The sequence below is a fragment of the Microchirus variegatus genome, assembly GCF_963457635.1.
Source record: "Microchirus variegatus genome assembly, chromosome: 16".
NCBI classification, from domain to species: domain Eukaryota; kingdom Metazoa; phylum Chordata; class Actinopteri; order Pleuronectiformes; family Soleidae; genus Microchirus; species Microchirus variegatus.
This window is the reverse complement of record NC_139817.1, coordinates 3,421,527-3,438,305: the sequence shown is the minus strand read 5'-3', so window position 1 is coordinate 3,438,305 and position 16,779 is coordinate 3,421,527. Positions and strand designations below refer to the sequence as shown.

Sequence of the window (16,779 nt, the reverse complement as noted above, 5' to 3'; positions counted from 1 at the left end):
CGAGTGTCCACTAGTGGACGGACGACAGTGGAGTAGCTTGAAGAAGAGATGTTATAGCAGTGATGGTCGTATTAAAAGACAGTTGAAAAAAAACGCATAGTGCAGAATTAATATGATTAAGTTCTAGAGCCAGAGGACAAGAAAGGACAAGTCAAGTTAGGAAGAGGAGGGTTAACGTGGAAGGGGAGGAGCTAAGCTAGGACACGTTCACGTTGCAGTGGTTCTGAAGGTACCGAGCTAATGTTCTCTTGGTTCCGTTTGACTCGCTCCATCTCTGGAGTGAACACCACAGGAGTTCCCTTGGCGGAACTGTCTTTATACAACACCTACAGGACAGAAAGACAGTGAGACACTCTGGACCAGAACACTGACCCACACGGACACCTATAGGACTGCTTTCAGAGACATGGGTGAAGAGGAGACACAGAGATAACAGTGTTGTTGTTGTTGTTTACAGAGATTGGAAAAGATTAGAAGAAGAGTTTTTCCCACACTTTTTTGTTTGTTTTGGAAAATATTAAAGAAAGAGTCTGAGAAACTGAGTCCTATAGAGTGGCTTGTCCTGGTAGCTCCTGTGGAAACTGCCAGGATCTGTGATGAAAACATGAAAACATCGTCCTGAGGCTTCAGCAGGAGGGTCAGTCTCTCAGGGTCGGTCTACGTCTCAGGAACCGGTCTGGAGTAAGGTCTCGGTCTCGTCTTGACACAATTTTGTCTCGGGTAAGACGTGGACAACATCGAAGACCAAAACTGATGTATTTCCATTTCCAAATTAAAAGTTTGTCTGCGGAAAACAAACAAATTGACCCCTAAAAAACTTAATTTCCGATCAGATCCAAGCACTTTATGTGGCTGCTAATTCATTTTTGGCCTGATTCTGTCAGATTGTATGTCGTCGTTTTGGATTTGCCATTTCTTACATGTACTTGACTATTTACTTGATTAGTCAATCAGTTACTTTGCTACTAATTTGTGGTGCATCTGTTATCACAAGGTGGCAGCATGAAATTTATGAGATTTCTTGAATGCATCTTGAATTTCTCTAGAAATACCCATCTCTAATTGTGAGAGATAATTTTTTTGCAATTGCTTTGGTCTGGTCTTGGTCTCAGTTCAGTCTTGGTCTCGACTCTGTGTCGGTTAGTTTGGTCTCAACCAAAAATTGTCAAATTTTGGACGACATAGTATAGTATGACATTTTGCTCATATTTTTGACCAAAATTTTTTTTTCTCCCAAAAATGTTTCTTGGTTTTTTCTCAAAAAATGTTCAAAATTTTTTTCCCCAAAAAAATTTCCCCAAAAAAAGTCTAATTTTTTTTCAAAAAAAATGCAAAAAAAATCAGCCCCCCCCAAAAAAATGTCATTGTTTTCCCCCAAAACATTTTTGGACAACATAGTAAAGCATGATGTTTTTCTCAAATTTTTGACCAACATTTTTTTTCCAAATTTTTTTTCAAATTTTGGACGACCTAGTATGACGTTTTTGTCAATTTTTTGAAATTTTGGACCAAAATTTTTTTCCCAAATTTTTTTTGAAATTTTGGACAAAATAGTATAGTATGACGTTTTTCTCAAAATTTTGACGAACATTTTTTTTTTACAAAAAATTGTCAAATTTTGGACGACAGTAAAATATCCATCTCTAATTGTGAGAGATCATTTTTTGCCATTGTTTTGGTCTGGTCTTGGTCTCAGTTCAGTCTTGGTCTCGACTCTGTGTCAGTTAGTTTGGTCTCGACTACAACACTACATCACTCAGGTGGTTAAATGCATATTTCAGGTTTTTAAGGCGTGGTTGTTTCAGCACCGACTTCACTCTCACGCACCAAACTCCATAGAGAAAATCCACGATTTTACATCACAGCACACAGGAGTAGTTCCGTCCACTGGTGCCTCCATCAGTGAGTACAAATTATATTTTATGACATTGATGCGTGAAATCCTTTGAATCGGATTCATTTCAATGACATAAAGTGACCACAAGAGGCAGCAGTAGACCAGCAGCTCCCGTTTCCCCGCGAGCTAAAATCAATGATTTTCTCTATGGGGTTTGGCGAGCAGTTTTACAAACTTGAGTTTCCAGCTGAAAAATGCCAGCAAACGCATTCTTAAAATATCGTAGACGATTTTACAAGATGAGTATTTGGTTAAGTGTGTGAAAAATCTGTTTTTGTGGCTCGGGCCAGTTTTGAATCGTACAACCACACTTCATAAACCATCAACTATGACTTTAATGTGGACAAAGCCGGACTACGGGGGGTTAGAAGAAGAACTATGTTCTAAAGGCCAAAGAAAGATCATGATGTAAATGAAGGATTAAAGAAGGTTTTTCAGTTCAGAGTGGTGATGGAGGCTGGAGCTGTGACTGAAAGAGGATGAGCAGGTGAGTTGAGGAGAGCATGAGATGATGGCAGGAGGGTGAGAAGGGGGGCGGGAAAAGCAAAATTATTGTTGGCCACTACTGTCCACTCTCAACAGTTAGGTTTGGGTGGTTCCTCTACCGAGCTGATGTGCTTCTGGGTCTCTCTGACCCGCCTCACTTCGGGAAGGTCCGGTATGGATGTGGCTCGAACCATAGAGTCCTTGTATTTTACCTACCCAGTGGAACGGTTTGGGTGTGGGAGGAAACGACAACAACAAGTCAAAGGAGACACAACTGTATAAGAGAGAGAGACACACAAACCACTGCACCAACAAACACATCACAGCAGACATGAGAGGTGGAAGTCAAACACACACACACACACACGTTTGTTTTTCCTGAGAAATTAAGAAGCGAGGTTATATATAAAGACCGACGAGGGCTCAGGAGAGTTGTTATGGAGGTGAGGTCGATGAAGGAGGAGGAGGAGGAGGAGACGGGGGGACACGAGGGGTCACTCTGTGAAATACCGTGCTAATATTTTGCTGATTGCGTTTAACTCGCTCCATCTCTGGCGTCTCTGACACCGACGTGCCCTGTCCAACACCTTCTTTGTACTGAAGCTTTGAACGAAACAGCACAAAAATAAAACGTCACATATCATATATACGTCGGAGCAGACTCAGAGGTCAAGGTAATGCTGCGGTGCGTAACTTTTAATAGCTGCTGCTGTTGTTATTATTCTGCCTCTGTTTGGATGATAGTATGTATGTATGTAAATTCTTTTTTCCCAAAAAAATTTCCAACTCTTTTTTCCCAAAAAATTGTCAAAAAACGTTCCCCAAAAATGTTTCAATTTTTTTTCCCCCAAAAATGTTTCAATTTTTTTTCCCAAAACATTTTCAAACTTTTATCCCCTAATTTTTTTTTCACTTTTTTTCCCCCAAAATTTGTTTCACTTTTTTTTCCCCAAAAAATTTTCAAATTTTTTTCCAACATTTTTTCACATTTTTGTTTCCGAAAATATTTTAAAAAAAATTTCCCCTAAAAATTTTTCAAAAATTTTTTCAATTTTTTTTTACATTTTGGACAACATAATATCATACTATAATATTATCATAGTATGATGTTTTTTTCAAATTTTTGACCAACATTTTTTTTTTCCAAAAAAATTGTCAAATTTTGGACAATATAATATAGTATGACGTTTTTTGTCAAATTTTGGATGACATAGTATAGTATAACGTTTTTGTAAAAAAAAATTCCCCAAAAAAATTTTCCCAAAAAAATTTCACATTTGGGACGACATAGTATAGTATGACGTTTTGTCAAATCATTTGAGGAAATTATGCTACATTACTGTCAAACCTAACTGAGGGAGCGCTTGTGTGTATACAGCTGCAGCGCAGGGGTGGGCGGAGACAAATAAGTCCATATCCAGTCCAACTAAGTAGAATTCACTTCGGAAACTTACTCCAAAGTGGACATAGTCTTCCTGTATGTAACCTAAAGTATGGTGAGTCGCCAACAGGGGGCGACTCCAACGAGAATTCTGCTTAAATAGATAGGTTTCAGATCTTCTTCATCTTTTTAACCTGGTGTCAATTTTATAAATAATGTTCCAATGCTAATCTTGAGAATTCAAAAAGAGCCAAACTCCGACCTGTTTGCAGTCGTCTCGCTTTACTAGCTCAATGTTTGCCGTCTGTCTCGACGTAAGACAAATCACTTCCTGTGCGTCTAATTTGACAGACATTAAAAGTTAAGCAGCGGCGAATTGAAGGGAGGAAAAATCCAAAAAAAAGGGGTGATTCATGGAGCGGAGTTAGGATGGAGGAAGGAAGGAAGAAAAAAAACGACGGAAAATTTCAGAGGGGACTTTTAGATGAGCGGGAGAGGTCAGAGGTCATTTTGAGAGGGAGGTTTATGAGGAGAGGGGTCACTGCAGGTGTGGTTCATCTGTACCGAGCTGATATTCTTCTGGGTTTCTTTGACACGCTTGACCTCGGGCAGATCTGGTATGTCTGTGCCTCGACCCACAGACTCCTTATACTGAATCTGTGCATCGCACAAAGTCACACAGGTACAGAGTGAGACAAACACATGACATAATATATACATGTAACGTGTACTGGAGACACACAGACACACAGACATTTGCTCTAGACAACAATGAAAAGGTCCAGTGTGGCACATTTTGGATGTTTTACTAGCATCCTTATATAAGCCTTATATAAAATCACCAACAATGATGATAGTAACATTAAAAAAACACAGCATCCATATCGGAATAGTATCGTATCGACAGATATCCAAATTCAGGTATCGGATTGGATCGGAAGTGAAAAAGGACAAGCTAGCCGGAGCCTGTGTTTCGTGTTATAAAACAACAAACGTATAAGAATACTCAGCTGACGCTAATAACTCAGTATAGTATGCGAGGGCCACCGTAGTTCCCTGAAGTGCTAGGGAAAAGTCAAAGCCTTGGCGAGTCCTTGGTTTTGTTGCAATCCTCTGTCTCACCATTAGATGTCACTACACACTGGACCTTTGATATTTTACAGGAACGGGAAATACCAAAGTTATGTCTCTGGGGAACTAACTGAGGGTGGAAAAAGGAGCAATTCATGAAACTTCGTTAGGATGAAGGAGGGAAAACGCGGGAGCAAAAAAAAAAAACTGGGAGGTACATTTTTGGTAAGGGAGAGGTCAGAGGTCATTTTTTTAAGGGGGGGCGGGGAGAAAAATGATCAGTTCATCTGTACCGAGCTGATATTCTTCTGGGTTTCTTTGACCCGCTTCATCTCAGGCAGGTCTGGTATGTCTGTGCCTCGACCCACAGACTCCTTATACTGAATCTGTGCGTCGTACAAAGTCACACAAGTACAGAGTGAGACAAACACAAGACACAATATACACTCACAGACATGGACATCTGCTGTAGACGACAAGTAAAAGGTCCAGTGTGTCACATTTAGGACGCTTTACTGGCAGAAATCAATGTATCTAACCCATATATATGTTCCTATAAGTGCTTTAAAATAAACATTTTTGTTTTCTTAGCCTTAGAAAAAGACATTTAAATGTCATTTAGACCAGGGTTTTAAGTCCTTTCGTGTCCTTCCCTGAAGCTCTAGGGAAAAAGCTAACCTCATGTTGTGTCCCTTGTTTGTTGCAATCTGCAGTGTCACCACTAGGTGTCACTAATTCTTACACACTGGACCCTTGACAGCTTTTCAGGGACGGAGAATAAGAAGTTATCACTCGTATATTCAGGGTACGTGGGAAAAAATATGAATGAATTTAACAAAAACTGGGGGTGGAAAAAAGGAGCGATTTATGAAACTTAGTTAGGATGGAGGAGGGAAAATGTGGGAGTAAAGGGTAAATATTGGTAAGGGTCAGAGGTCAGAGGTCATTTTCTGGGGTAAGGGTCACTGCAGGCCTGGGCTCTTTATACCGAGCTGATATTCTTCTGGGTTTCTTTGACCCGCTTCATCTCGGGGAGGTCTGGTATGTCTGTGCCTCGACCCACAGACTCCTTATACTGAATCTGCCCGTCGTACAGAGTGAGACAAACACAAGACACAATAATATACATGTAACATGTACTGGAGACACACAGACACACAATTAAAGGTCCAGTGTGTTACTTTTAGGATGTTTTACTAGCATAAATTAAAAATATGAGTGTATAATTCAGTTCAGTTCAGTTTTTGTTGCTTTAAAATAAGCCTTTAGGGAACAATATTGACATCCTTTGTGGTATGTGAGGGCCACCGTAGTTCCCTGAAGTGCCTTGGTGAGTCCTTGGTTTTGTTGCAATCTGCAGTCCCACCACTAGATGTCACTAATTCTTACACAGTGGACCTTTAACGCTGAAAATCAGACGGTGGACACTCGCATGATTTCAGAGTAGTTTGGTTCGTGGAGAGTCAGTACAAGTTGTGACGTATGAATTAATGTTTTTAAAAAGTGGATGAATCTTCGTTTATTTTAAAACTCACTCAAAGACTGAGGGGAAAAAAAGGGGCGGGGTTTATGAATTATAGTTAGGATGGAGGAGGGGGGGGAACGCTGGAGTAAAAAGGGAGAGGTCAGAGGGCATTTTGAGGGTAAGGGTCACTCTTTATACCGAGCTGATATTCTTCTGGGTTTCTTTGACCCGCTTGACCTCGGGCAGATCTGGTATGTCTGTGCCTCGACCCACAGACTCCTTATACTGAATCTGTGCATCGTACAAAACCACACAGGTACAGAGTGAGACAAACACAAGACACAATAATATACATGTAGACACACAGACAAAATTTTGTTTTCAAAAGGAATGATGAGGGTTCAATGCGATTAATTCATAGGAGGAAAAACAAATCTGTATAAAATCCCAGTAGATGTTGACGTTAGCTTCAGGGAATAAAAGGTTTTATAGTGAAAACTAGTGCTGGGCGCGATAACGGTGCCAACGTTAAATCACAACGTTTCCATGACGACTGACCGAAAAAAGACGTGTGACGTCATGTTTACGTGACTCCAGATTGTTAAAATGAGTCTCTAAAGTAACGCTAAACTTTAAAAACAGAGGCACACATACGCAGTACATAGGTACGCTAGTTATTTGTAGCGCTGCTCTATTCCTTTAATAAACAGACTGCTCCAGTTCCACTGTAGGCGCGCTAACGGCGCTAAAGGAGCTAACGCAGCTAACTGGTAAACGGGGCCTGGACTCCGGTGTCGCGGCACGTAAACATGACGTCACAAGCGTCTATTTCCAGTCAGTCATCATGGAAACGTGCCTTGCGTTAAGCTAGTGCCCAGCACTAGTAAAATCCCAGAAGATGTTGACGTTAGCTTCAGGGAACAATAGGTTTTATGGTGAAAACACATCAGATAAGGAGGGGGAACTCGATGAAGGAGAGCAGGGTCACTCTGCGGTTTACCGTGCTAACGTTGCACTGGTTGCGTTTAACTCGCTCCATCTCACAGACACATATGAAAATGTTGTTTTCAGAATGAATGATGAGGGTTCGATGCGATTAATTTTGTAGGAGGAAAAACAAATCTGTATAAAATCCCAGTAGATGTTGACGTTAGCTTCAGGGAACAATAGGTTTAAATAGTGAAAACTAGTGCTGGGCACGCTAACGCGATAACGGCGGTTAACGGCGGCAACGTTTACGCACAACGCGTTTCCATGACGACTGACCAGAAAAAGACGCGCGTGACGTCATGTTTACGTGACTCCCGATTGTTAGAATGAGTCTCTAAAGTAACGCTAAACTTTTAAAAACAGTGGCACACATACGCAGTACACCGGTACGCTAGTTATTTGTAGCGCTGCTCTTTTCCAGTCAGTCGTCATGGAAACGTGTCATGCGTTAGCGTGCGTTAAGCTAGTGCCCAGCACTAGTAAAATCCCAGGAGATGTTGACGTTAGCTTCAGGGAACAATAGGTTTAATGGTGAAAACACATCAGATAAGGAGGGGGAACTCGATGAAGGAGGGCAGGGTCACTCTGCGGAGTACCGTGCTAACGTTGCGCTGGTTGCGTTTAACTCGCGCCATCTCGGGCGTCTCGGGCAAAGAAGTTCCTCCGCCCAAATCCTCTTTGTACTGAATCTTTAACGAGGACGAAAAACGAGGAACGGAAAATACAGATGATCTAAGTGACGCTGTGCGTGTAAAACAACATTTAAACGAACAACAACAGACATGATGAACATGGTATTTAACACCACACAAGCTCTGCGCTATCAACTACAGAGACAATCGTCACGGGTTAGTGGCGTGAATTAAATATGCGGTAAATTTATCGGTTCGATCTGAATTAAGAAAAGAAAAAAAAAAAAGGGCTGCATTTCACGGAAAAAGACTTAATAAAGGTTATTGAATTATGTTAAGGGGAAATAAAATAATATTATATATATCTTGAAGTAGATACCAAGCTGAAATTCTTTGTATTCTCTTTAACGCGCTGCATTTCGGGAGTGTCCGTTACAGCAGACACTTTGCCCCTTATGTTTTTAAGGTCAATCTGGTAAAGATGCTACGGGAGGAGAAAGACACAGAGTGCAGTTAAATACGCTTTCACAACCATTCAGTAAGAACTTAAAAAAAGGAAGAAAAATAGCACATTCACGAGGCTTCAGGGAAATTGGAAAAATTACTCCCCGACTGGGAATGTTGGTACATTTTGCATTAAAAATACAATTGTGCTAAATGTCATTGTTGCTGCCCATATATAGTGGCCTGTAGAAATAAAAAATTTACATTTTTAAGCCTCATTTCAGGGTAAAAAGAAGTTTTTTTTCTCACATTCTGACTAAAAATTCACAAAAATGGAAATGGAGCATGTGAATGCACACTTTATCGTACTTTACATACTTTAGCATTAAGTATAAAAAAATGACCACAAACACTTCACTGGAAATTTAACAAACACAAAAGACATTAAACTAATAACAATACACAGAGTTTTCATATCAAATATATAAAATTTTACAGCAGACATGGAGACATACACTGTTACACTTGTTATTACTCACAGTGCTGAAGTTCTTCTGGTTCTCACGGACTCTCAGCATCTCAGGAGTGTCCAGCACTGGGACGTAGTGAGACATCGTCTTCTCTGCCTCCTCTCTGTACTTTTTCTGTTGGACAAAAAATGGACAAAATTAGCAAGAAAGTCAATATTTTAAAAAAACAGGGATTCTCTCCAACAACTGGGACGTATAGTCATGTCTTCTTCACCTTAAATTGTAGTCATTTATGTAAAGGGGCCTTGATTTTTACACAAATCCCATTTAAAGTCCCCGAAACATGAGTAATCCTTGGAACACACGCACTCCAGACGCCATAAATTAAGGTTAATAACAACCTGTGTCACATTAGAAGCTATTTGTGCCGATATTTCATGGAATTTCAAAGTAAAAGTGCTTGTTTTGAAGCGGAACGATGCATTACTTTACAATAAAAGCACATTTACGTTGCAAAATAAATCTATTAATATCAAAAAATGAAGTAAATGTAATTGAAGCAGCTGAAATACATGTCATTTAATATCCGGTGTACTACATTTAGTACATTTATTATACTTCTAAACATTTATCAACTATTTTGATAACCGATTAATCGGCTTGAAGCTTTTTTCATGATTAAAACAAGATTTGTGATTGTTTTAGCTTCTTAAATGTGAATATTTTCTTCGTTTCTTTGCTCCACATAACACAGAAATCATTTAAACTGAATTATTTTGGTTTGTGGACAAATTTTCTGACATTTTCTGGATAGATAATGGTTAGTTGCAGCTCCATACGACACTTACAATATAATGTCTGATTGTTTTGCTGGCATATAATGTCAATTTAGGAGTATATCGTGTTTAAAGACGACACAGCAAGCGTTTTAATGTTTCTACCTGGCTGACGATGTTCTTCATCTGCTGAGCGTGGATGATTTCAGGGGTGTCGATGACCATGGTGTAATTGGCTCGGTCCATCTCAGCCGTGTGCTTGTACTTCGCCTGAGGCGCAAAAAAACCCCCAGACGCCGTCAGTCAACTCAAACTGATTTAAACGTCAACATTAACATTAAAACGCGAGGGGGAAATAACGACCTGGCTGAGGATGTCGGTGGCGTTCCTGGCTCTCATGAAGTCGGGCGTGTCCGTGGCCAACGCCAACATTCCTTTGCCCTTGATCTCCTGCTCCAGTGACTTCTTGTACTCTCTCTGTTGGCGTCGCAGGTGATTATAAAAAAAAAGAGTTAAAATCTACCTTTACGTGACACGACGGACTCAAACACAACGTTGACAAAGACAGACAGACAGACAGACAGACAGGGAGCGAGGGAGGGTTACAGATTAACCATGAGGCCTGGGGAAGTGGCAAAAACAAGAAAAAGTCAAGTGTTTAATCTGAGATTGTGGTAATTGGAGAGCAGATTGGGTGGGAAGCTCCACTCAAAACTGGAAAATGAAAAAACAAAAAAAGAAGAGCAGTAGTTAGAGATAGTGAGTTAAAGCATGACATTTGTTATTCTCAACACAATTCTACATCTTTTTTATTTTTATTCAGTTCATTTCATGAGAAACGTCTTCACGGCGCTAAAAATAAAAAATAAACAACAACCAGAGCTGATGTAAAGCTACGGAAGCCTGTTTACGCCAAATTTGTTAGAAAAGGAGGCACAAATAAGTCATAATGATGAGAAACTAACTCATACTTATGACAAACAAGTCATAATTATGACAAACTTGGTCATAACTAAGACAAGCTAAGTCATAGTTAAGAGATATTAAGTCATAATTATGAGAAACTAACTCATACTTATGACAAACTAAGTCATAATTATGACAAACTAGGTCATAATTATGTGGTACCGAGTCATAATTATGAGTTAGTATGGATAATTATGATCTAGCATCTCATAATAATGAGAGACTATGTCAAAATGATGACAACAATCCTGATTTTCTATTTCATAGTTAAGATTTTCTGTATTCCTTGTTTTCTAACGTCTGAAAAATGCTATGTATTATATTATTATTATTATATACCATGCAGAGAATGACTGAAAGAGAACAGGGTCTGTTTTGTTTTAGATGTGAAGGAATGAGGTGAAAAAACCACACAAAAACACAGGAGGGAAAGTTAGTGTCGTCATGAAGCAGAGACGAGAGCGAGAGTCAAACTCGTCCTTTTAGTGTGATGGAGAAAGCCGAGTTAGGAGGGAGGAAGTGAGCGGATGATGCACCGGGAGGAGGAGGAGGAGGAGGAGGAGGAGGAGGAGGAGCACTGGCTCCAGCTACTGTCAGGCAGTCGTACCTCACACAGGATTTGAGTTGCATTCCTTGCTCTCAAAAGCTCCGGAGTTTCCTCCAGCACAGTTAGCCCTTTACCCTTCACCCCCTCTTCTAGATCCCTCCTGTACTCTTTCTACAGGACGGAAGAAGAAGAACAGAGACACTGCAGAGAGGGGCATAACGTACGGGGCAGGCCAGGCCAAGGCACAGACGGACAAACAGACAGAGTGGACCAACTCTGCTGCTCAAAACCACCAAAGTCTTTGGTGATAAAAGACGAGGTGAAGCACAGTTTGCCGACATCCATACTGCTAAGATTTCACTTAAAAACTATGTTTCCTGGTAAAAAAGAGCATGTGTTTAAGCTCCGTATCGCTACTTATATCAAAAAATCTAATACCATTGCTGCGAATTTGACAAAACCATTTTGTCCAAGATTTGCAGACTTCCCGTAGGACTTGGGGCAAAGTCCTCAATGACTTTTTGGTCCGTCCTGACATGATTGGACCAACTTTCGTTCATGTGCAGCTGATTTTCATTTCCGTAAGCCCCTCCCACTTCCAATTAAGCCCCTCCACACGTACATTTCCAACAGGATCGATGCAGTTTTGAGGTATGGGAAAATGCCTCAAAAAAATTGATTAATTTGAGACAAAAACAAATAATGATTATAATTTTTTTTCCCTTAAAATAGATGTTTTAGTAGTTCTTATGTTTTTATTGGCATTTCTTTGATTTGGACAGTTTTAAGTCAAGTTTGGTTGAGCCACTAAAATGGCTCTATTATGGGAAATGACAGCTCTGAATTGAACAGAACAATTTAGCTTAGTTTCTGTTCATCCAGGTTTAAAAACTAGAATTAAAGGATTTAAAATCATGTGGTGACGATGAGTTTTTAAATTAAAACAGAGCAGTATGGATGTAGTGTTTATCAGACAGTGTGGAAAACAAAGTAAAGCAGCACAACAACAACAACACGACAATGTTTCACCTTAATAAAACATGGCTGCATCATTCAAATCATCATCGTCACATGCAAACAAAAATGCAGATTTTTCTCGATAGTTATCTGTGTGTGTGTATGTGTGTGTGTGTGTGTGTGTGTGTGTGTGTGTGTGTGTGTGTGTGTGTGTCGAATCATGCAAGAGAATTAATATTAAACTATTAACCTGGACTTCAATGAGGGAAGAAAACACTCGTCAGATTAAATTAAAAGAAGTGTCAATAAAACCAAAGGGATCATGGTGGATTTAGTCTTAGTATGATTATCAATCTTGGGTGAGGGGGGGGGGGGGAGTGGTCAAGTATAGATCATCCGTTGGTTACCTCACTGGCTATTTTGGTGGCGTGTCTGACATGTAACATGGCGGGAGTGACCTCCAGCCCTGAGAGGTTCTTGCCCCTCATGTTCTCCTCAAAGTCCTTCTTATAGTCTTTCTATAATCGGCCGCAGGGACGAGACAGACAGACAGACAGACAGACGAGAGCTCAGATCACCACACACAGGCACAGCTGCTCCACAATGCACTCAGGATCCTCCTGTCCCTGGGTTAGACTTATTTACACTTCAAGTCTATTATTTACAAGTCACTTATCGTGTCTTTAATGACTTAAAATCACTAACAACTGCTTATGCTGCAAAGAAACCGAAAAAAATGGAGGTTGCAACAAAAACCTGCTTACACCAGCTTTAAATTCAGAGTCTGGAGATTAACACTGGAACTGTATAATCTCTAATCTAGGCGCAGATGATGTGAAAAGTCACGTTTGCTGTGAACAAGAAACCTCGAGGTTAAGAAAAGGAAAAAAATAATAAACTGGCATTAAAGACAAAGCAAAAACAACAGCTTCACATACGACAAGCTGAAGCAGGTCAATGTGCTGTATAACAAGGTAAAAAATAAATAATGGGTTATACATACATATACATATACACATATATGTATATGAGGTGACAGACAGAGTGCTGACCTGACTCTGCATCTGCTGAGCCTCCTTGGCGGTCACATACGTGGGCGTCTCAAAGTCCAGCATTGGTTTGCCCCTCTCCTTCTCGTACTTCTCCTTGTATTTAACCTATAAAAGAACACAGATGTATGTATATATATATATATGTATATATACACATAAACATACAGTATACACATAAAGTAATGTCAAAACGCATCATGTCTGTAGTGGTTTTTGTCAGTTCTATTATCATTTCTTATGACTCAGGTTTGTTTCTCCAGAAAGGGGGGGCCGTAGTTTTGTACTGTACAGTTTGTATTTACAATTAGCATGCTAGCATCTGTCATTATTGGTAAACCTAAGACACAGCACAGTATTAACCTTTCCCTGTTGTTGTGTGTTCAACAGAGTCACGCTACACCACCTGCCAGATGTTGACATTGATGTTAGCTTAAAGCTAATTCACCCACTAGCTTGATAGCCTGTTTCCCCGCTTTGAAATATTTACTAAAGCTGTATTTAAAAACACACAAAATATTAAAGTAATGTGAAAACGCATCACATCTGTAGTGGGTTTTGTCAGTTCTATTATCATTTCTTACGACACAGGTTTGTTTCTCCAGAAAGGGGGGCCGTAGTTTTGTACTGTACAGTTTGTATTTACAATTAGCGTGCTAGCATCCGTCTCTATTATTGGTAAACCAAGACACAGCACAGTATTACCATTACCCTGTTGTTGTGTGTTCAACGCTACACCACTGCCAGATGTTGACATTGATGTTAGCTTAAAGCTAATTCACCTACTAGCTTGATAGCCTGTTCCCCACTTTGAAATATTGACTAAAGCTGTGTTTCGATCATGGTACAGTTCAGTTATAATATATTTTTGGTACTATTACTCATGAAAACGCTACTGTGCTGTGCCAAACTGAACATTAGCAGTGTTTTTAGGGTTAGGGTTAAGGTCATAGGTCATATTCTGCTGACCCCTCACGCAGTCCGCACCACTTACGTTACTCTGGAGTTCAGACGCCTCCTTGTGGTGAAGCTGTTCAGGTGAGTCGGTAATCATATGGTAGTGACCCTTACTCTCCTCAAACTTCTTCTTGTAGCAGTACTACGAGGGTCAGAGTTACATTATATTTGATATACTTTGTAGGTATAAAATCAAAGGGGAAAACGGGTTAGGTTTATAAAAAAAAAAAGAAAAGGAAAAAAGTGTTTGGCAATGTCAAAAATATGACATGCTCACAAAACTATGAGGAAATTAAAAGTGGCGTTTTGTATTAAAGGTCCAGTGTGTAAGAATTAGCGCCATCTAGTGGTGAGACTGCAGATATTAACTTTAGAGATGTTATTATTCTACGTTTGCGCAGTAAACACAAAACAAACGCTCTAGCTCAGCGTTTCCCACTTTTTAAAAAACGGTAAACGATCGTGAAGAGAAAATTTGTACATAAAATAGCGAATAGTGAATATGCGGCCATATCTCTTACATTGTAAACAAATAGTTTCCAAGGGATTTTTGGTAAACTAATTAAAATGTATGCATATTATTAATTAATTAATCCCCTGTAAGGAAATTCACAACCCAATATTTGGGAGCAGTACAAGATGGCCGCCTCTGTAACGCAAGGCCCTTGCTAAAATGACATATTAGAGATATTCTACAGCACAATATACACTTTTTTTTAAACATACGCATGAGTAGTTCACTAAATTACGATCAATAAACTATCCTAAATGTTACATACTGGACCTTTAATTAAAAATGGCAGTTAAAGAAAATGATCTGAATCAGATTTTGTGTTACGTGATGAAAAGTCTAGTTTTTATAAACTACAGGAGGAGGAGCTAAAACGGTTAAAGAGGAGGTGATGTTACAGTAGGCGACAGCATGGGAGGGGTCAAAGGTTAAAGGTAGGTCAGAGGAGAGGGAAAGGGTCACTACCAGATGAAGTCACAGTTGGGGGGAGAGAGTTTGGGGCGATGGAGCTTAGTGTTGTTGGTGGTGAATGAGCTGCGGTGTGAGAGTTACTGAGGTTTGATGAGGTTAAAATGGCCGACGGCGTCTTACGTCGCTGGACAGTTTGCTGGTGCTCAGGACGTGCTGCATGGACAGAGACTCGGCCATGTCGGTCACAGGCTTGTGGAGCTTCTTCAGGTCACCCTTGTACTTCACCTGTGGGGGCGGGGATTAGGTCACATGACAGAGAGTATAATCAGCACACACTACACGATGATGTCCAGAGTCGATGTTTGACTGCGAAGCGCTCACCTCACTGGCCAGGTCGTTGGCGTCCTTCATTGTCTTGTAAATCTTACTTTCCTTCAGGTCATACTTGGGCCTCTTTCCCTTCATCTCCTTGTCAAACTTCTCCTTGTACTTCAACTGGTGACGGTCAAACAATAACAACAACAACGGAAAAAAAGAACCACACGTATCAGAGTTAGTGCTGGTGAAGGTTTGTGTGCAGATCAAAAGCAGAGGGACGCCATCACACTGGAAACAGCTGAATAACAACATTTATCAGTGTATAAAAAGGGATCAGAAACTCAAGATTGTTCTGCGTGTAAAATGTTTGTATCCCTTGTTATACAACAAAAACAACTGCACTCACGATCTGCATATCTTTAATGGCAGATTAAAGATATGAATGTACTCATTCTTGTATGTAAATAAAGGGCTAGAACGTCTAAAAGGGCTCATTTTGGTGAAGAAAATCTTCTCTGTGAACATTTGATCGTATTTTCTGGACCAAACAGCGAGATAGTCCTTAGTCGTGGGCCTAAAATCCTTTCATAGACATTCATAGACAAACACAGTGACTGTTAAGTATTAACAAGTAATGCAGCAAATGCAGTGTTTGCAGTGTTAGGGAGAGAAAAAAGCCCAGAGTGAACATGATACTGGAGGTTAACCTCGCAATAAAATGTGACATGAACCACTGAGTAGATGATGAGACGGCGGACAGAGAGACAGACAGACAGTTTCAGGGCGTGAACCTCCTTACATCACTAGTCAAGGCACTCATTTTCTTAATGTGGCGCATCTGCGGCGTATCATAGGAAGCGACTCCATGGGGGGAGGGCTTGGCCTCGGCCTACAAAGCGCAGTGAGATGGAGGGATGAGAGCACAGACATGGACGTTATGGATGGACAGAAGAGAGAGAAGAAGATGATGAAGAGAGTGAAGGATGTTTAAGCTGCAGTGCGAAACTTTCTGCGGACATGTGCTGTTGCGGTTTGTATCTATCAATCTATCTATCTAGTTAGCTAAAAGATGATCTATCTATCTAGTTAGCTAAAAGATGATCGATCTATCTAAGATCATCTTTTAGCTAACTAGATAGATCATCTTTTATCTATCTATCTAGTTAGTTAAAGGATGACCTATCTATCTAGTTAGCTAAAATATGCTCTATCTAGTTTGCTAAAAGATGACCTATTAATCTAGTTAGCTAAAATATGATCTATTTATCTAGTTAGCTAAAAGATGATCTATTTATCTAGTTAGCTAAAAGATGATCTATCTATCTCGTTAGCTAAAAGATGATCCATCCATCTAGTTAGCTAAAAGATGATCCATCTATCTAAGATCATCTTTTAGCTAACTAGATAGATCATCTTTTATCTATCTATCTAGTTAGTTAAAGGATGACCTA

The 16,779-nt window shown here is 39.9% G+C and overlaps 1 protein-coding gene across 8 annotated transcripts in view; it reads right to left on the bottom strand.

The window, feature by feature from the left end:
* The window catches only part of neb (nebulin), a 67,704-nt gene that overhangs the window by 3,714 nt on the left and 47,211 nt on the right, over nucleotides 1-16,779 (bottom strand). For 3 of the 8 annotated variants that reach the window (XM_083902638.1, XM_083902636.1, XM_083902637.1), the window contains 12 exons: nucleotides 15,392-15,505; nucleotides 15,191-15,295; nucleotides 13,135-13,239; nucleotides 11,186-11,296; nucleotides 9,976-10,089; nucleotides 9,778-9,882; nucleotides 8,906-9,010; nucleotides 8,302-8,406; nucleotides 6,499-6,591; nucleotides 2,894-2,986; nucleotides 2,503-2,595; nucleotides 234-326 (listed from right to left, as the gene is read on the bottom strand). In XM_083902638.1, coding sequence (XP_083758764.1) covers nucleotides 234-326; nucleotides 2,503-2,595; nucleotides 2,894-2,986; nucleotides 6,499-6,591; nucleotides 8,302-8,406; nucleotides 8,906-9,010; nucleotides 9,778-9,882; nucleotides 9,976-10,089; nucleotides 11,186-11,296; nucleotides 13,135-13,239; nucleotides 15,191-15,295; nucleotides 15,392-15,505 — 1,236 coding nt within the window. Of the gene's footprint in view, nucleotides 1-233; nucleotides 327-2,502; nucleotides 2,596-2,893; nucleotides 2,987-5,287; nucleotides 5,917-6,498; nucleotides 6,592-8,301; nucleotides 8,407-8,905; nucleotides 9,011-9,777; nucleotides 9,883-9,975; nucleotides 10,090-11,185; nucleotides 11,297-12,459; nucleotides 12,601-13,134; nucleotides 13,240-15,190; nucleotides 15,296-15,391; nucleotides 15,506-16,779 lie in introns of those variants that run through there. The other 5 variants (XM_083902639.1, XM_083902640.1, XM_083902642.1 and 2 more) reach the window with 5 other exon arrangements.